Consider the following 20,730-nt stretch of genomic DNA (forward strand, 5'->3'; position numbering starts at 1 on the left):
CTCAAACTATAGCTGGAATTTTATTAAGCTTAAGCTGCAGTTTTTGTAACCCATACTTACTTGGAAGTAATACCATTCGCACAAAAATTATTACTTTTAAGTAAGTATGGGTTGGATTGCATTGGGCTGCTAATGTTACTTTAAAGAAATTGCAGCCCATTGATAACACTCGTAGCTGCAGTATACTTTCCACTTTTTAGAAAAAAGTGCTGCATGCCATGCAAGATATATTGGTTTTTTTCCCAGTCTTCAGCCGCAGGGTCCCACTTGCCATCTTTTCTGAAAAGTGATGTATTCTTTACGGGCTGTTGCAGGGAATCACAAATGAGATCTTTGGACCAAAAAAGATCCCTCTGAAAGAAATTGGCAAAAGCTTAAATTCAAAAGTCTGGAATAGATATGAATTGATACTTCTTTTTGCTGTCTTATTATTGAGACTAATAATACAGAATAAATAAAACAAGTATTAAAAATAAAAGAACACAGTTTATAAAGCTACCATCTAGTTAAAAAAAGATAGAGTATTGGGGAAAGAATATCAAATATTACAAGGAGCCTGAATTGCTAAAAAAATCCTAAGGAACTGCCTAAATGCTACAAGAGAAGGAGCAACATGAATCCATGTGATAGCTGTGCTCATTTTGAGATTTAGAATGCTTGCAGACCAAGCTTTTTGGTACAGTTGCCATGATTCCAAGACAGAATTGGAGGTTGATTTGATGGTTTCAAGAAGTCATTGTCAGCCATTATAACTCCAGTGTTTTCCTATTGCTTATTTTTTCTTCCCACAAACAATCCATTAATCAGGGAAAGGTGTAAGAGCTGCACACTGCCTTCTGACTGGTGCCACCTCCCCCAACCAGGTGCCCTCCAGATGTTGTGGCCTCTGATTCACATTAGTCCTGTCAGTTTGGGTAATAGCCAGGAATGCTGTGAGTTGTAGTTCAAAACATTGCATAGGGCACCAGTTTGGGAAAGAGTGAATTGGTAGCTCTCGGAGCTGTCTATTTGGAAGCATGTTTAACAACAAATACAGTAACTACCCAGTTACTGAATAAACTGTAATGCAGATCTTTTCAGCACAAAGCGAAATAGTCCACTGCATAGCTGTGCTTGTGCGGGCAAGAAAATTTGGGCCGTTTTAAAATGTCTGTGATGAAACCATTATCATTGGGCAGTCTGCAAACATACAAGGGTTCTGTATTTTAATTTCAGTGACTATTATGCATAGCCATATATGGACTGGCTACCTTGAGTACAAGGTGTCCATTATGCAATTGCTCTGCTCCATCAGGGAATTTTGGGAAGATGTCATTGTCTTCCATTAGAAATCTTCCCACTCCTCTTGCCCCTGCCCATTTTCTCACCACAAACAAATGTTGAGATGGGAATAGCTAAGCGATGCCTTCGCCAGTTACTCCAGGAGCCACCTGTCTGAAAGAAGCCACTCTTAGAAACACTTACTTTGGGCAGCAGAGTAGTTCATTAAAATTGCAGTAACAGACCATCTCGCAACCTTTTCCCTCCCAAAAATGATCTTGAAGATGTCTGTCAATCGGCCGAAGACTGGCCACTCCCTCTGGGATATTATGGCAGTTGTGGTCTTTCAGTATTTTCCTGTAACACGAAAGGCGGCCAGATGGTGTCAGGTTGACTCCGAGCAGCATGTTTAGAAAAAGAAGAGTGGAGAGCATCTTCATTCTTTTATTCTTGCGATGCTGGTGAAGGAAAAGAAAGTGATTAGGAGACTTTTGGAATTTCTGGATTTCTTCCTTCATGGGGTGACAACTTGTAAGCTTTCTGTAAGCAATTAGGGATGACCTCTGGCAAGAGTTCTCTGCACTCTTTAGCCAGTCCCTTGGAAGGGAAGAGGAGGGAAAAGATGAGTCAGTGGCAGATCGAGAGGGGAAGGGAGCCCAGTGACAATAATCTCCAGAATGTAGTCCTCAAATGAAATGAAGTTTCCTATCCTTGCTTTAAATCAGTGGGTCTTTTAACTACTTGATACTTCTCAAGAGTTTGCATTTCAGCTGTTAGAAACAGCATTTCCACAATTATGCAAAGGTCTCTTAAAGAATTCTGTAGATTAAGATCAGGAAGAAACTAGTGAATTTATCTGAATGCTTGGAGAAATGGTTGCAGCAGCTCATACCAGCAAATGTTCAGAGACTGGAGCTCAGAGATGGTTTAATTGGAAATGTGTTGCTTGCAAAACCATGACTCGTGACTCAAGTGAGTTCCCAGGTCCTAATTCTGCCACAAAGAGGGCTTTAAAACTCTTTCATATCTCAGTGGCTAAAGTAGCAGAGCTTTGCAAGACATTTAGAGAAACCCTGGACTTTGTGGAAGCCAGTATCGGTGAGCTGCTCTTTTTCTGAGCTACTTTTCTCATTTCTTCTATCTTTGCCTTTTCTTCAACCAACATTGAATCTAAACTGGGTTGAAACCCTTTAACTCTCAGCTTTCCTTCATCAGACCTTAGTAATCTAGTGAGGCAGTGCTGCATCTTCTTTTGTGATCCTAGAAGTGCCCGCCTGGAGCAGCTTTTATTGCAGTGGTGTGAGCAGCTCAGCATCCTACAATCTGCTGCATGTGACGACACAGTGCTTGCTGTGCAGGCCGCAGTTGCGTGTGCCTTGCATTGACCATTATCAGGTCAACATGCTGCTAGATGGTAGAATGGGATCCATGACCATGCCCAGTTGCGTGCCAGTGCATTGTATCAGTCCTTTAGGCAGCATTTTCTCAGTTATATATCCAGTCATCCTCTGGCTTTTTGGGGCTCTGAATTGGAGTAATCCAATTTTTCCCTTGTTAAGACTCTTCAATTTCTGACCTTTTCTTCTTGAATGCAGTGCTTTCAATTGGAGTTAGGAAACCTCAAACAGGACCAGGAGCCTATCTGGTCCTCCAGGTTTCCTAAATGGCTATTCTGCTTTCCTCCCCTCATTTGCCAGCTTCCTAGTGCTTTACTTCATTTGAAAAGGTTGCAATCCCTCTTCTAAGGCTTCATTACTGGCATTAGGTTTAAGCTAAAACATGCTGGTATTTTGGCTGCAAACCCCTTTGCTTTTGGTCCTACCACCACCAGCCTGTGCTCAAGTGTTTTTCCAAAATGGAATTTGGCCCTTGGCCTAAAAGAGAGTGGTGTTCCTGGCCACATTCAACATGCTTTGTGTCTTTGTGGTTGCTTTAATCAAAGTATCATGCTAACAAAGATTTTAGAATTTTTCTTATAGCCAGGATCACTACCTTTGAACTTGCTATACTGATTTGGGTTATTTTAAAGCCCACTGCCATGCACACAAGGACCAGATATAGTAGTATCGCCTCCTTTAGAGAGCCGGGGGAACCTCCCACCGGGGATTTACTTCCTCTGTTCCATGGGTTACAGAGGACAGCCAAAGGCAAGAATCCAAATCTAAGTTAAACAGATTTATGCCCATTGCAATCAACAGACTCAGTCACTCTACTTTCTGTTGTATTGTGGCCAGAGTCAACAGGAGTGCTAGCATTTAAAAAAAACCCTTAATATTATAAAAATGCTTTGATGATACCATAGACTGTATTAAATTATTTCACTTTCCATTTTAAACATAAAGCCAGTGCCATATATTCTCTGATGATCTTAGCTGTGATTCTTGATCTTTTTCTAAAAATACCTTGAAGACACTTTTAGGAAGCAATCCTATGCCCCCTAGGGAGCATCTGAGAGGCCCCAGGATTTTTCAGATTCCTAGATCAGAGCTCCAAGATAATGTTCAGAGCTCAGAGTTAGGAATCAGAGCTCTTCTCCCTCACAGCAGGTGTGGAAAGAGCCAAGAGGTGGGACTGCTTTCTGAGGTCAAGAAGGTGACCATAGGGAGAGGGGGCTTAGAGGTGGGGGGGGGAGCAGGCAGACAAAGCCAGTATAGCGGATATCCTAAAGTTGCTTCTCCTTTATTTCTTTCTCCTCTGACATGCCCTAGGGAGCCTTGTGAAAAAGCCCTCCTAATGAAAATGCAGAGTGGGAGGACAGAGAGGTAAAGATGGCCTTCACTGCTGCTTACACTCAGCACTGCATGTCCATGAAACTCTGTGTTCAGAGGCTTACATGCATCCATTTGGATGGCACCCTTAATCTCCAAAACAGGACTGGCAACTTGTAGCTCGCTGAGTGCTTTGGTCTACAAATCTTATGAGCGTTAGCCAGCATCGCCAGCGGTGACCAGTGATGGGAGCCGTGGCCCTCAGATATGTTGGTCTGCTGCTGGTTTAAAGCAATAATAAGGTAAATCACATTTCAATATACACTTTCTTGGTCAAGCTAGTGGCTTGGATGCAGCCTTAGTGTTACTTGATTTCATTGATTTAAGTTAGTCATTGACTTCAGCGGGTACTATGCCTGACTCCCACTCAACAGGTAAGCATTTTAAATATTTTTGTGTGTATTGGAGCCTATGAGTATGGCTTTAAATATTTAGGATGGTGATCACATGTTGTCAGTTCTTTTTTTATCAGATCACTAGAAAACCTAAGATGCATGTCCCACTGTGTTGTGCATTAGAACTAGAGGTCCCAAGTAAGATTTTGAGGTCCTGCTCATTTTGTCTTTTACTATGTTTGCATCTCTCCTCAGGGCTGAGATGTAAATATGTTGAAAAAGTGTCCATGTTTAAAGAGTTTTACTCTAACAACTGCTTTAAATGGCTGAATATGGATGAGCATATATTATACAGGTAATATATGGCTTCAAAAGACATGATGCTTTTAAGGCTCATACATGTAAAGATATATCTTTAGGAATGATTGAAGATTCATCTGTGCAATTCTTATGCAAAATGACTTGTTTGCACCTTTTGGACTAATGTGCAAATTGAAAATTAATTAGACATCTACCTGATTTTGAATTTCTCTGAATGTTTTCAGCAGTTCATAAGTAGAAAATACATCTTTACATAAGCATTTTGAGATAAAATATGAAAGTAATTGCTATTTTGAGGTAAAATACACATGCAAATATGTATTTATTTATGTTTCGAGAGATGATTTCTAATTGTCAAGATTAATGTGAACAGTTACGTATAAAAGTATGGCAAAATGATACAAGCCATCAGACTACACCTAATCCACATATATGAAGATGAGGTGTATTACTGTAAGGAATGACTTAAAAAAACCCTACACACCTATCACAGAGTTTTAGGAAGAGAACTCAGCCGATCTCTACAATCTGTAATTTAGAGAATCGGCAACTGAGCATTATTCACATTTCTTCATTGTCCACACTCATATTCTAGATCTCATCTTACTATCCAAGTGCCTGGCCTTTATTCTGGAGTACATTTCATGACCCAAACTTTGACTTATATGTCTAAAGGCTTTCCTAGTAACAACGGTTTCTTGGTCTGTATGTACCAACAACCAGCTTTCAAGGTGGTGCAGAAATAACTTAGCAATTATGAAGTTCTTTCTAGTGATCAGGGTTTTAGTTTTCTTTCCAGTCTAAAGCATTTTGATACAAATATACCAATAAGTATTTTAATATATTGAATGCCACTTTGCAAGAATTTGTTCAATAATAAACAAATTCAGTGAACTCTAATTTCTAAAAATTGAATGTATCAGCTTTCCCTTTAATTTATCAAGACAGACAGTACATTATGTGTGATGGTGAGGACAGCAGCTAATCCACTAAGGATGGGACTCCATGAATTGCCTCTTTGTACAGACCATCAATACTGCAATTCTTTACAAGAGCTAGGCTTTTAAAATGTATATGAAACTCCATTTAATTTAATTAGAGCAACCAGAATATTTGTATATCCTGAAATCAGTCCTGCTGCACTTTTGCGTCACAATAATGTTCAGCACAACATTCGCTCTGTCACATTTATTGCATGTAAAGTTCTACATTTCGTGCATTGCCTTTCCTTGGCAGTCGAGTCAGGGCTGTTAAATTATTATTTCTGCTCCCATATCCACCACCTAGTGAAGCGCAACAGCCTATTTAGCATGTAGCTTTAGTTTTAGCTCTTCCAGTCAACCTGAAGGGAGCTGATTCATTTGGATAATTTGAAAGAAGAGGGGAGACGTACCTGATTTGTTTGCTTCTGTTTCTTGCCTCCTTGGCACTTGTGTCTTTCCAAATGCTCAAGCAGAGTGAGAGCTGAGTTAAAGGGAGGGGAGGAAATGCTATCCTAAGGGGACGTCCTGGAGAAATAGCCCTTTGTTTGTCCGGGCTCTTACTTGCTAGTGGCAGACCGGCTCCTCTGTCCAGCCAGGGGCCGGACTTCGTAAATGCCCTCTTTAGTTCACATCCTGCATTGACAAGCGAGACGTGAAGAAGCCCTTTTCCAACAGAAAACAGTGCTTGGGATTGCAAGTGAATAGAAAACATGCATGTTTGTGGCAAGGCAAGAGAAAGGCTGGGGAGGATGTTAGAACCACACTTGACTTGTTTGCTGCACAGAGAAATCGACTCAGGGGTAAATCCAACCAGATTCCATAGGGCAATACTGGTGAAGAAGTGTGCATAGGCCTGCATGCTTTGGAGTCCTATGATCTGGACAATTGTTTCATGCAATTGTCTTTGTCATCATGAGCAGTGTGTGGATACGGAGCTCACAATTCCTCTCTCTCACACACAGGGCCCAATTGTCATCCTTGTTGCAGCATGGTGGGCAGGGGGGCTTATAACATGATGGGCATGATGCCTGTGACCATGGCTCCACACTGCACCCCTCAGAGAGGCCGGGGCCACTGCCATTTATTTATTTATTAAATAAATTGTAAATTTATTCTATGCCACTAAATTGGCCCAAGGACCCTTTTTTGAGCCCCTGTTGGCGTAATACAGAATGAGCAAATGCCAAAACAGGGTTGAACTGATAGAAACCGGTGTGTTTTGAAAGTTTACATTTAACCAATCAGCACTTTTAACACAAAAAGATACAGTCCAATAATTTGAAATAAACATTATTTAGCAAGTGCTTGCTTAGCTATTCTCAGTGCAATTGACCAATTATTACGGGGAAATGTAGTTTTCTTGCAGTGTCATTGTTTATATGACAAAACGCAGCAAGGCCATTGGAATGATCTTGTCCAGTAGCTTGACTGGAAGTAATTCTTGACCTTCTTCAGCACATCGAAAGTTGAGGCCTCCATGAATGCGAGCCTTGGGCCAAATGGTCCTCCCAGCCAGGAAGACCGTTTGTGGCAGCCGCTACTCATATATATTGGAGCATTTTCTCCTTATGAGGGTATGGATTGTGGAGGCTGCATGGCGATCCTCTCTTTTAGTGCTTTTGAGCCCGTCCTTTGGCTTTCCAGAGGTTCTCTCCCACCATTCTCTTTACAACCATATGAGGCTGATTTATCTGAGAGAATGGCTGGCCCAGAGTCACCAGGCTGAGCTAACACTCCCCAGTCCTAGTCTAACCACTATACCAGCTTGCCATGTTGAGTAGATGCCAGGGAGGCAGGGTTAAAAAGCATTGCAAAGAGCTACTTGTTTGTGCCTTATCTCAGCCTTCCCCAACCTGGTGCTTTCCAGATGCTTTGGACTACAACTCCCCTCATCCTTAACAATTGCCCATGCTGGATGGAGCTCCTGGGAGCTGTAATCCAAACCACCTGAAGGGCACCAGGTTGAACACAGCTGCCTTTGTCAGATAAAAGCCTGTCTCGACACAGAGATTCCTGAAAGCGTGTTGCAGCAAAGAACAAGAGCTGGTGCCTTCCAGGCCAATGACCAAATTCAAGTCTGAAAGTCTCACAGGGACTGCCTTCCAGGGTGGGAGAGGCCAAAGGCAAAAGGGTGAAGCCAATCTCCCTGAAAACTAAAAGCAAATGCTGTTACTTTAGCCCCAAGCTCTTAGAGCCAGTAACTAATCCTTGGGAGAAACCATTCAACCTTTATTAAGAGGGAAAGTGGCACAAAAGCCAGAAAACCACCTAATGTTGATAGTTCAGGGGTGGGGGAATGTGGTGAGAAAAAGAGAAGACGGCATGGTGGCCTTCTGAGAAACCCCAAAGGACTGGATTGGGGCCTGCCGTAAGGAGTTTCTTCAGTACTGCAGAGAGGAAAAGTACCACATTTTACCTGCTCTCTGGAAATACCAAAGTTTCAGACTAGACAGCAGATGTTTTATTAGATGCTGAAGCTCTCTCTCAGAAGATATGGAATACTGAAGGACCATCCGTGGAATATGCAAAGCCCTCGTCCCTCGCCAGGCTGCAGACAATACTGGTGTGTAGCTTCACCGCTTAAAATTTGTCAGCAGCTTTAAACATGCAAATACAAAGGTGGGGGTATACATTAATTTAAAAAATGAGTGAATATGGTGGGCTAAGAATGATGTCCCAGCATTATCTGCAACATGGAAAAAATGTGTGGAATATACTCATTAAATCACATTCTGTAATTGGAGATGCAAAAAAAGTTAGTGCAGTCCTGGGACAGGCAAAAGAATTTGGGAATAGTACGAGATCCCCTGTGCATTAGCTTTCTTTGTGTTGCAGTTTGAAAATCCCTTAATTTAAGGTTATGTGGCTCCACCTGGTGGCATACAGGAGAATCGTTTTTAATTACTATTCCTTATATCTCCATGAATTGTATGAAATTGCTAAGGTAGGCAGAAAATGCATGCCAAATGAAACATAAAAGTACCATTTGAAAGTGAGTTTTATGAATACATTTTGTTTGATGTTATTCATGCAGAACAACTTTGATTTAGAAACTATTCCTATCCAGCACTAGTCCCATAAGTTGAGAAGAGCAGCAAATGAGTTTTACCATGTTGACTGTAATGTGAGAATGGATTTGGATCCACATCAGGTGGCAAACTGTCTTGGTCAGGCACCATTCATATTTAGAAAATCTCTTATAAGGAATATTATTCCAAATAGATGGATTATTACATTATTATTGATCATCCATTTGAAAAAATATAAACATAAAACAATCTCCCAGCCCCAAAACCCCAAACCCTAACCCCTATATTTACATGTAATTAAAAAAACTAGTGGGGGGAGGGCATTCTATATGTAGAATTTCAAGTTGGGAAAGTTTGCCACTTAGTTAGATTTAAATTGGCCTTACTCTCCCTCTGGATCTATTCCCATATCCTGGGTACCTTCACAGATTTAAAATATGTCCACCATGAGTAAAACAAGGGAAGCTTTTAAAGATGCACATGCAAAAGTACATCCTGTTATTAATGTTTTGCTATCCTACCCTCTGATAGCTAGCAATTTTGACTAGAATTGCTTTTCTAAAAAGTGAAGGTAGACTGCAATCAACCTATTTTCTGTTGTTCTTCTAACCATCAAGTTTGTGTCAGTAGGCTTGGATCTGTGGGACTAATCCAGGCTCAAACCACTCAACTGCTGTGAGTTTAATTCTGAAAGTCAGTGGGTAGGCTCGTGATTTAAGCTGGATCAACCGTGCAGAAGTGGGCTACCCTGAATGATGCACAGAGGATTAGCAGATGCCCTTTCTGAATGGATCCCTTTTATCCATGGAAGACAGATCCCGGATCCAGTCCACTACAGAGAAATAACAAGAAGCTGCTTACTTCAAGGGCTGTTGTGAGGATAAAATGAACTCCGTGTATCTTCAGAATATAAGGGGAGCTCTGGTGGATAAGACCAAGTTCCAACTAGTCTGTATTCTGCTTACATGGTGGACAACCAGTTCTGCAGCATCAGGTGTCCACAGGCAGGCTGCCTCTGATGCTACAGGCAGCAGGTAGCAACCAGGGCTACTAAATATGGATAGGCTTCTCCTCCATGTATTTGTCTAATTCTTTTTTTAAACCCATCCAAATTGATGGCTACCACTATATCTTGCATAAGTGAATTCTCTAGTTTAACAACATTTTGTGTGAGGAAGTATGGTTACCCACCTTGAATCTTGCACCAAACAGCTTCATGGGCTGAGCTGTTCGCATAATGCTTCCATTGTATCCTCTTATCTCCCCGCCCACCTTCTCCCTACCATGCATAATTATTAATCTATTGTGTAAAGCTCTATCGTGATTCACTTTACTGGTCTCATTCTTAAGGCAAGCAGTCCCAAGTAAATTTAGTTGCCCATTTTTGCCTTCCACATGCCCTCTGAATATTTTGAACCACAGTTGTAGTCCGTCCTTAGCAGCCTGGTAATAATTAGGGGTTATGGGACAAGTGGAGCTTTGCTATGTGTATTTTTAGTCCGCTCCATCTAATTTTGGTTTCGCTTTTCTACAAAGAAATTTTTCCTGCCTTGCTTTTCTGCTGCGTAACTCCTAGGTGGCACTGTGTTATAGCAGAACAGCCTGAACAGTAACAGAAGTCCCAGAAATAGTAACACTATTTTCCCATTCTAAAACAACAACGGAGAAGTGTTTTGACATAGCAGAAGCAAAACAGGAGGCTCAAGGAATCAACCAAACAACTGTAAGGAATTGCAAATGCATGAAAAATGCCACATGTTGAAATGCCACAGTCCCAAACATCTGGAGGGCACCAGCTTGGCAAAGCAGCTGTAGGCTGATGAAGTAATGAAGATTTGGAAAATATTTGGATGAAGAGTTTGTCAGTAAGAATTAAAGATTTTTTCCACATAAAACTGCATGGAAGTGGTATCTAACTCGGTGAAGTTGAACTGTCTAGATAACAAATATTCCAGTTTATGTTGGAGATGTGGTTGGGAAGTAGGTACATATTTCCATATGTGTTGGGAATGCAAATATATAATGAAATTTTGGAAAGAGGTTTTTAAAGAGTGTAGCAAAATATTAATATAGAAATATGTCCTGATATTGCATTTCTTTCAATATTTGATAAGAAACAATGGAGCTGCAATAATAAAGAATTAATAATAAATTAAATAACTGCAGTGAGATTAATTATAGCTAAGAAATGGAAAGTAAAATATGTGTGATTCATATAGAGAAGTTTGGAATATAGCCATGAATGACAAATTAATATGTGATATTAGAATGAGAAAAGGTTATATAAAGAACAATACATTTAATAATATTTGGGGTACATGTTTTGAGAATTTTTTTTAAAATGAAAATGATCTGAGTCATCAAAAGAATCATTGCAGTTTTGGAAATGGGGGGTGGGGGAATGTCTAAACAGAATGTTTGAATGAGTTCTTTTTATCTGTAACCTGTATCCTTGGTCTCAGCCACAGGGGGCACAGTGCTGTCCAGAATTATTCTAATTGTATGCTTAATTGTGTATGTTTTTATTTTAGATGCAGTGTTACTTTGGTTGTATTTTAGATTGAAAATTAATTTTTAAGCTTAAAAAAAAGAAAATTAAAAAAACAAAAATCAAAGCTGTCTGTTGTACAAGCTGCCAGCAGCCTTGAACTAAACATGAGGGGAAAAGTCCTAGTATTCCCAGCATTGCCCAGCCAGCATTGCTGAGTTGTAGGACCTCTTTTCCATCCAAACATGCATAGGATTGTGCCCCTTAGAAGATGTCCTGGAAAGGAGCCAAGTTAATTACAATCAAGTCACATTTATGGAAAATAGCCTGTTAGGGATATATTCAAATCCGCAGGGTTTATCAGTCCAAGGACAGAACTGCGTATCTCCTCCCAGCAGAGGCTGATCCAGTCCAAGGGGAGAGCTCCCCTCTGAGGCTAATGCAATGCAACAGGAATCGGGGAGCCCGAATTTTTGCAGCTTGCTAATTCATCTTCACGTGTGATCTGAATGTGCTTTGAAGCATCTGCACTTGGAATGGCTGTTTTTCCCAAAAGGATTGCAAAAGTTGGGCTTTAATGGAAAGAAACTCCTTGTGTGCACCTGTCTGAATGCTGCTTTCTCCTGTGGGTGCTTCTGTGTGGGCCATTGCCCCGCCTCGTTCTGATTAGGACTAGGAAGACCCAGCTTGAAATCTTCTCCCAGCCATGAAACTCACTGGGTGGTCTGAGCTGGGCAATATCCCTCAACCCCGCCTACCTCATAGGGTTGTTGTGAGGATAAAAATAAGAGTCCATATACACTGCTGTGAGCTCTTTGAAAGAAAAATGAGGCGTAACTAAAATAGCAAATGTCAGCCCACTGGAACTGCATTGGCCACAACCTATCTGTTCAGGTCAAAATGGACCAAAAGAGGATGAGGAAATTCTTTCTTAGCAGAGGCATTTAGGATCTGGCTTACGGTGTGGCAGGGTACGGTGCCAATGTGACTTAAGCTGGTCTCTAAGCTCAAGGTGGTGTTGACCTAGGAAAGAGTAACTCTTGGTTTTTAAAAAACAAAACTCTTGTCATTGATGGACATAGCCAGCAGAGGTCACTAATGAACTCTCTAAATTCTGATGTACTTGCACTCCCTGCCCCCCAGCTAAAGATGCTAGAAACATAGAAACAGAGCAAGTTTGAAGGGGGCCTCCTGAGCCATCTAGTCTGACCCCTGGCTCCAGCCAGCTCTGCTCATGATGTGCCTACCATGTGCATGTCCAGCCTATCCTTGGACACCCTCACCGATGGGGCTTCGATCACCTCCTGTGGAAGCCAAAAATTCATGTGGAAGACTCATTGATTTCCATGCCATTTAAAAAGAAGAATTACAAATTGCTGCACTGTCATCCATGTAGACCAGGACACACATTTCCACCTCCAGATCTGTCTCATTTGGTGTGTCTATTTTTTACACATTGATTATTTCTCAGCATGTCTTCAAGGAGGACAAGGAAAATATCTAGGATGGTGGTTTAGCTAGCATACTTTAAAATAGTTAGACAATATACAGTAGAACAGATTTTGCCCTTCATTTCCACTTCCTCTTATTCTGAAGATTTGCTATATGGTTTGAGATGGGTACAAAGGAAGCTGTTCCATTTAGTCCTAACATACTCTAATGCCTTGCTCAGGAATAGCTATGAGGGCAGAATTGTGTCTGTGGATTAGTTTATATATATTGTTTTTCAATGAAATAAAGCAGTGTACAAATATTCACTAATAATAATAAATGAAACTAAAATACAAGCCAGCAGAAAAGCAGATAACAACAAGAAGAGACAGTGCTGTGTAGTGATTAGAGTGTTGGACATGCACTGAGGAATTCTAGGTTCTAGTCCCTACTCAGTTATAATGTTTTCTGGGTGACTTTGTGCTGGTCATTGATTTTCAGCCCAACCTGCCTCATAGGGTTTGTGTGAGGATAAACTGGTGAGGAAGAGGACCATGCAAGCCATCAATTCCTTGCAAGAGGAAAAAGGGTGAGATATAGATGTAAATCATCACCATCATTGTAATCCAACATCAAATAAAGAACATCAAAGAAAGGTAAAGATCTGCAACAGGAAAGTACCTGCTTCTCCTGGAGGCCAGGGTCACATCAACGTGCCAAGGAACCATGGCGCAGGATCCTGTGCTGGATCCCAGCAGTTGGGAGGGGAATGGAAACTCTGGCAATGTAATGCTCCCTACCAGAACCTTAAGTTGAGCCAGAAATGAACCACTAGGCAAGGCAGATGTTTAAAGGGCTGTGGCACATGGCACTGTCTACCTGAGCCACTGGTCATCAAGCAGCAGCATTTTCCAGTAGCCAACGCTGCTAGAGCAGGGTCAGGAAAGCATTTCCCAGTTCAAGGGCCTCATTCCAAATGGGGAAAGGGCTCAAGGGTTGCTCACCACCTGGGTGGGCCTGAGGGCAAAGTCAGTGGGGTTGTAGGCAGAGCAGGGTGAACTCCACTTACTGCCAAGCCTGTGCAGAAGTGGGAAAGACAGAGTCCATGCAATCTTCTTTATTGTAAGCTGTCCCAAGACGTCAGTGATGGATGGGGTAGAAAAGTTTTAAATACATAATTAAATAATCTTTGACTGTGGCTCCATGTAAGTAACGGCACTGCCATTCAGTCTCTAAGTCTCCAAAGAAAGGATAACGATGGCCTGGTCTCTCTCTTCCAGGAGTGGCATTAAAGGAATACTAGTTGATGCAGGCAAGGTATGCAGTCCCACAGAGAGTGGGCATTTCTCAGCTAATTGGTGAACTGAGTTTGCCATATCTACTCTGATGCCCATGAGTTTAAGCTCACTCAGCGTCATCTCCCTGATGAAGGAATGTGGACAAGCATTTGGGGATTGCACTGCTTCACTTGGGCCCAAAAAAAAGGAAGCGGACTTGGATGTCAACAGCATTCCAATGACAAAAAAGACCAGTGTGTCTAAGCAACCTCTCCCAATGGTGTCATTTAGATATTAAGAAGAATAGGGATTCAAATCAAACACTGCACATTCCACAAAAGAATTTCTATGGGCAGGAAGAATATTCTTCCCATGACTGCCTTGCAGATCTTGCCTTCCAAGATGGTGCAAAATTCCTACAATTTATACAACGTCTTGCCTTTTTTTCCTTTGGAGCAGTTCAAGGAGAATTGATTCTCAACAACAACAACGAGGCAGATTGGGCTGAGAGTAAGTGACTGGCCCAAAGTCACCCAGTGAACTCCATGGCCAAGTGGGACCAGAACCCTGATCTCCTGAGTCAGAGCGAATGCTCTAAAAGAATGTTCCAAATACTTTTACAGTGGTGGAAACCAGTGCTGAAATCCTAGCTTCAGGCCCACAGGGTTGGTCTAGCAGGGCATCATTGTTGGTAGTGCTAAAAACTTCACAGAGCTCCAGGAGAAACGGTAGGGTCACATGCCCCTATTTTTCCCATGCGTCTTCTTGCCAGCCCTACCTGGAGATAACCAGAGATTTGAACCTGGGCCTTTCTATGTACAGAGCATAGGTCCGGCCATTCCTCCTGCGCATCAGAGGGATCCTAATAAAAAATAAAAGTGGACCACACAAGCCTGAAAATCAACCCACCTGTGGTTCAGCAAGTGTCTACAACTGCTTCAAATTGTTGTGACACATTTTAAGCACATAGTCAACTCTCATATTGCACAAAAGTTCCACATGCATGCACAGACCTTTTAACCTAGCGATACAGATTTCTGTTCTCTACCTACCCTGGAACCCTTTGCTTTGCCCCTAGTGCAAGAGATGGATCTGAGTCACTGCTGGCTTTTATGTTTTCAGAAATAGGGTTCAGCCATTGCTTCTTTGTCCTCAAATGCTAACTGTAATCCGATATCTGCAACACCTACCAGGGATGGATTCATTCAGTCCTCAATCTCCATCTTGAGACTGAGATGATATGGCAAACTTCACAGCTGCAACATCTGGCCAAATTCTTATGCTTATCTGTCTTTCTTCCTCCTGCTTTTTCTACCATCCTTGCATGATAATGGAGATCTCAAAAGATGCGTGCCCTTTTGTGGCATTTGGTTGGTTCTCATAAACTGTGGATTTTGGTTTCTTTCTCTTTCTGAAATAAGGATTCTTTAGAGGACTTCCAGAGCTGACAGATGGAGTGATGAAGAGAGTTGAAAGCTATCATATATGTTTAGTATATTTGTTATATTGTCATACCTTTTCATATACTGACAGCACGTTCATGTTGGAATAGGTCAGGGTCCTACAACTCCTAGCCCCGGACTACATGGTAGGGTCTGGTCTAGGTAATTTTAGAATGTGTAGAACCTTTTCCTGTCCAAACATGGAGAGGACCACATTTTTCCTTTCTCCTGCCACCCTGCCTGAATTATATGTTACATATTTCTGTCCCCTGCCTTGCAGACCAAACTGTGGAAAGGTGGGATATAGCTTAAAGTGAAGAATATACCAACATGTGCTCAACTGGAGTTTTGGCATGGCAGCCCTAATCCACAGCTTGGCTGTATGCTCTGGCATTCAACAGCCAAATCCCTCTTACATGTTATTGTAAGCATACAACAATGCTTCGCATTATACAGCACATTTCCAGAGTTCAAAGCGTGCCATATACCTTATTTCACTAATCCTTACAAGAAGCCTGGGAGGATGTCAGTCAGAGGTTAAATATGTGATTTGCATCGCTTCTGCTTACTAACAGTCGCAGAAGCCCAGAGTGGGACATGGCAGGCACAAAGGGTCAGACTGCCTCCCCCTCGCCACCATTTTAAGGCCCCAGTCCAGATTCTGTTTAGCAAATCAGAGCACACAAGGGCCAAGCACATGCTCAACCTCACATCCTGTTGGAGTCCCATGATCGCCATACTTTACGCAGAGGGCTAAGCCCAGCCTAGATGCGGCACCATTCCCTCCCCATTCACCATTGACACTGAGTGAATAGCTTTTAAAAATAAGCTGCAGGTATGGGATCATGAGTGCAAACTGGGACTCCTGTGTGCCAGGAAGTATGTACTGGGCTTTTGTTCTTTGTTCCCCATAATGGTCCTGATCCCAGTCAGAGAGGGGCGTTCTTGCTATAGGCACAGGGATGGAGCTGCTATTAGTGTAAATAAGATCTTTTTTCCTAACGCAAAGGAAAGGCATGGGATGCACACACACACACACACAATCCAGATCACGTCTCACAGTAGGAGACAAAGGGCTAAAGCACCTGCCGCACCAATGTGAGGGTCCCGATCTGGAGCATGGTGTCATGCTCGCAACTTACTTTTTTAAAAGAGCCCCAGACTTGTGCTAATCGCATGAATGGTGTCATGTCTGCTTGGAACTTCAGACTGAGAAAAGAGCAGTTTGCTTGCCCATGTACTGAATGGTGCAGCTGACATGTGGCCTGGCCCTGGCTCCTTTTGGATGCTCTCTCCTTAATCTCGGCAACTGTGGTGAGAGCTGCCCTTAAGGAGACCAGAGTGGCGTTTTAGTCTCTCGAAAGCCCTGTTTGGTAGGTTGGACTAAAGCAGCTCACGCCAGGCCACCCCCAGGGGAGCAAAGGTCTCACTCTAGTGTTCTTATAGGCCAGCCCATACTTTTACCACTTGTTCTGGACTTCTCCTGTGGTGTCCATGCACTTAAAGTGGTTGTGCAACTTGGTTTGTAATGGACAATTCACATTTTGCTAGGGGAGCAGGAGAGAATAACAGCTTTCAGACCAGAGGTAGTTCCAGCAGGCCATGAGATGTCACATGGCCTCCTGGGGCATTTCAGGAAGCATCGCTGGGCCGTAATCCTCAGCAGCAAAAGCTCTGCAATGCAGCCTTTCGAGGGAGAAAGAAGTGCCCTTGGCCACCTCCTACACTTACAGCATAGCAGAACCCTTGCAATTCCTCCCCAGTGAGAAATTTTGTCAACATTCTCCCCTTACCTGAGAAAGGGGTGGGAAAAGCAATGGGGATACTTTTAAGGAAGCAGACAACAACATTTAGCACAAGCCACAGTGTCCTCTACTGCACCTGGGAGATCTGCAGACCAGTTTGGGGGGGAGGGTCACAGGATGTGGTGCTGGCACACACAAGCCTCTGCTCCCCAATATATCTGAGGTGGCTGCTTTCCCCTGCCTTCGGTTAGATCCACCCCATGTATGACCACATGTGTGATTTGTGTGTCAGGCCATGAATATCAGTGACTGGCTTTGGGCCATTCACTCTCCCTGAGTCTAATCATTGCACAGAGGGTTTGTTTTTCCATGGAGGGATGTGCAGGAGGGCAAAAGAATTTTGTCTGTGAAGCATCTGAGCATCTTGCGGGGCAGGGGCATCAGGACATGAATGAAAAACCAGTAAACAAACAAAATATGGGATGTCTTGTGAGAAATGACAAGTGCCTTTTAAGGAAGGGCCTCAGTTCAGTGCTAAGAGTACCTGCTTTGCCAGCAGAATGTTCCAGATTCAATGCCCAGATTCTCCAGGCAGGGCTAGAAAAGAACCTTTCCTGAAGTCCTCAAGAGCCACTTAGCATCCACAATGGCGAGCTTGAGGGGCACACGGTCTGACTCATACAAGGCAGCTTCCTGCGTTTCCCCAGCACCATTCTCTGATGCGAACCCCAAGAAGAGTGCCATGTGCCAATGTGGATGGAAGGAGGAGCAGGCTGAGGTCCCAGCCTGCCCAGAATTCATTGCAGGAGTGCATCTGATCCTTGAAGGAGACACTTGAGGTGTGCATGTCGAAGATGCTCTGCTGTCCTGCTTGAGCACACTCCTATCTCTTTCCAGACTGTGAATCTCATATCCTACCATGGCCAGCACTGGATTAAATGGAAGATCTGGCTGCCTAGGTACATGCAGCACCACTGGCACACACTGATGGAGGCTTTGGCTCCAAGTGTGTGCATCATATTTCATGGAGGATGCTAAAGTGGATGACATCATTCCAAAGGCACCACATTCAAGAGGTTTGAGCTTTGCAGTAGTAAAGAAAAAGAGACAACTAATGGAATTGGACTGCTCTACTGAGTGTTCGGGGTGTCTCCCACAGGGGATGTTCAAAAGTGAAGTGATGTTGGCCTAGCTGTGCTGCCGTTGAAGTCTGCCACAAAACTTTCCCTGCCTTAGGTGGAAACAGATGAATGTGATGCCTGTGGGGAATCTGACTTGTAGGCCCCAATCCAGAAAAGCACTTAGGTGTGCTTACTTAACTTTTTGGCATCAGCATCCATGGGTGAATCAGAAGAGCTATCCAAATGCATCTGCGGTAATCAATAATATATTTACTAAGCATGCTTTTGCACAGTTTCTTTCCTCTTATGATGCAGAATTCAGTTCAGCATCACTCTGGAAGTGCAGATAGGACAGGAAGGGTCCAGAATATCCCATACTGGCCCAGGTGCTACCTTCTCTAGCCTCCTGCCCCTGATGTCTTGGGTGATCACTCTCATGCTGGCTGCCACGGGGGATGGGGTTGCTGGGAGTGACAGTCCACACTTCTAGAAGTGTGCTCAGTGATGGACAGCAGAGTCCTGATTCATGTAAACCATTTGAATACTGGCATAATGGTGGTGGTTCTCCATCCAAGATTCCTAGGAACTGCTGAGCTGTCATAGTGCTAAAAGCACTTCACTGGGGAGCTGTAGCCGCTTTCTAGGTCCTAGAGTTCTCTGTTTGGGGATCATAACAATAAAGGAGCCATCCTAGGGCCCTAAGACATAGGAATCTAGGAATATTCCTCTCCGAGGTTGGAGACTGGTCTGTCCTCCTTGCACCTGGTGTGAAAAGAACTCTCTAGTCTCGGGGAGGGGGCAAATGGGGATTAGGTGTGTGGGGAGGATGGGAGACCAGAGAAGGCAGGATACAATTTTCCCGATCCTTTCCCAACCCCCTTCCCTCTCCTTCAGACACATTCCAGCTAGGTGGGCGCCAACGTTGATACAGCAAAATCCTTGGAACTGGAGGTCTGCCATTGTTCCTGCCCTACATGAGATGAAGGGCATCATCCCCCTGAATTTGGGCACTTTGGACCATTGAGGTGCAATGGATCAGATTGTGTTGTCAAGCAGACTTTGGCTCACAGCTGTTGAGTTCACGAGCCTTTGGGTCCCCTTTTTCTGTGCCTGCAGAGTGGCTACCACACCTGCTCCTCATAAATGCTTGGGGGAGCTCCTCTGAGTTTCTCCATCACAGTCGCCTTCATGCAGCCTCCAGGCGCAGGACCACAGTGGGTTCTTTGGCACCAGTTCGAAAGAAAGCACTGCACGCACACAGAGCTGCTCCGTCATCGTGTACCTCAGCCTGCCTGGGTCTCCGTCCCAGTCCCAGTCCCACCCACCCCCCTTGCCCAGAACCTGTGCTTGATGCAGAATAAGTGAGTATGACAGCTTGTAACTTTTTAAACAGCTAATCGTTGGTCATATAAAAGAGATAATTTCATTCTCTTGACATCTCCCTGAAGACAGATTATTAAAGACAGATTAAGAGGTTGCTGCTCACATTAGCTTTGGTTTCATGAGGCACCAGCCTTGCGTATTCTCTCCAACCTGGATTCAGTTGCTGGGCACTTCTGCCAAGCCTTAATTAGCAGCTGATTTCCAAGGCATCTTAAACTTTAATCAGATTATAGAGCTCCCATTGAATTTAGGGGGAAAGAAACGTCTGCTTTCCCGACAGTTCTGTTGGATCTTTGCCTGTTTCTATTTATAGGGATTTTTAAAAATGTGGAACTGCTTTCTTTCGATGGTTGTACCCTTTCATGCTAAAACAATAGGGAACCACTTTGCCTGCTCTGACTATCGCAGGAGTCTGTGCTGTATTCTCCACTGTGGTCTTTCACAGCGAAGCTGACACACGGTATGAAGGCTGGCGTGGATGATGTGAGTGGCCCCGCGCATGGGTCCTTGCAGTGTCCTTGAGAGGGAACCTCAAAAGGACAAGGCCAGGGAGGAGCTGGAGAGTTGGAGCCCCCCCACCCACCACAAGTTGTCCGTGGTACAAGACATTCTTGTTACTACTTTGCTTCCCCTGACTGAGCAATGTTGGAAAAATTCTTTCAGTGCACTTAATTTTGCACTTCCAAAACGAAACTCAGCTATCCCCACTTTCTCCTTACTGAAGTAGGGTTTTAAGGCACATTCTTTTAACTTGGCTTTTAAACTTGTCGTTACAGTTCTTATGGTTTTCAGAGTTTTAAAAAATATTTTATTATGTTTTTATTGTCTTATACTTTTGTAAACTGTCCTATTTGGCTTCAGAAAGGTAGCGTACTATTACTAGTACTATGAATATGGTCACACTTCTCATAATTTATCTCTAGCGTTCTTTAAGCAAGTATACATGCAAAATTTATGTATGACTGCAAGAAGTCCAAAATATATTAGGAAAATTGATTCTAAAATTTTATGTAAAATTGCATCCGCACACACAGTGTCCATGCTGATTTGCAACTTTATTGTTCACTGCTATTTTTTAAAATATGTTTTTAAGGCGGGGTGAGTGCAAAGCAAGATTTGAGGCACAATCTGGGAGGGGGTGGTGTTG

At 43.1% G+C, this 20,730-nt stretch overlaps 1 protein-coding gene across 2 annotated transcripts; it reads right to left on the bottom strand.

Moving 5' to 3' along the window:
* Positions 1-242: 242 nt before the first annotated feature.
* SCRG1 (stimulator of chondrogenesis 1) lies at positions 243-20,143 on the bottom strand. Of its 2 annotated transcripts, XM_044430980.1 has the most exons (3): positions 19,918-20,143; positions 1,465-1,718; positions 243-353 (listed from the first exon to the last, which is right to left on the bottom strand). In XM_044430980.1, exons 1-3 carry the CDS (start codon positions 19,945-19,947, stop codon positions 299-301), a joined length of 339 nt encoding a protein of 112 aa, XP_044286915.1. In that variant the 5' UTR covers positions 19,948-20,143; the 3' UTR covers positions 243-298. The 2 variants fall into 2 exon arrangements, with proteins under 2 accessions (XP_044286915.1, XP_044286914.1); XM_044430979.1 differs by lacking the exon at positions 19,918-20,143 and having other exon boundaries at positions 1,465-2,314.
* Positions 20,144-20,730: the final 587 nt, after the last annotated feature.

Source organism: Varanus komodoensis, unplaced genomic scaffold, assembly GCF_004798865.1.
Source record: "Varanus komodoensis strain SLA01 unplaced genomic scaffold, ASM479886v1 scaffold21, whole genome shotgun sequence".
NCBI classification, from domain to species: Eukaryota; Metazoa; Chordata; class Lepidosauria; order Squamata; family Varanidae; genus Varanus; species Varanus komodoensis.

Excerpts from the sequence above, each read along its gene's own strand:
- SCRG1 (XM_044430979.1), bottom strand. The coding sequence starts at position 1,778 with ATGAAGGAAGAAATCCAGAAATTCCAAAAGTCTCCTAATCACTTTCTT. Across the intron at positions 354-1,464 it reads GAACTACTCTGCTGCCCAAA|AGGGATCTTTTTTGGTCCAA; the intron begins GTAAGTGTTTCT and ends AATTTCTTTCAG.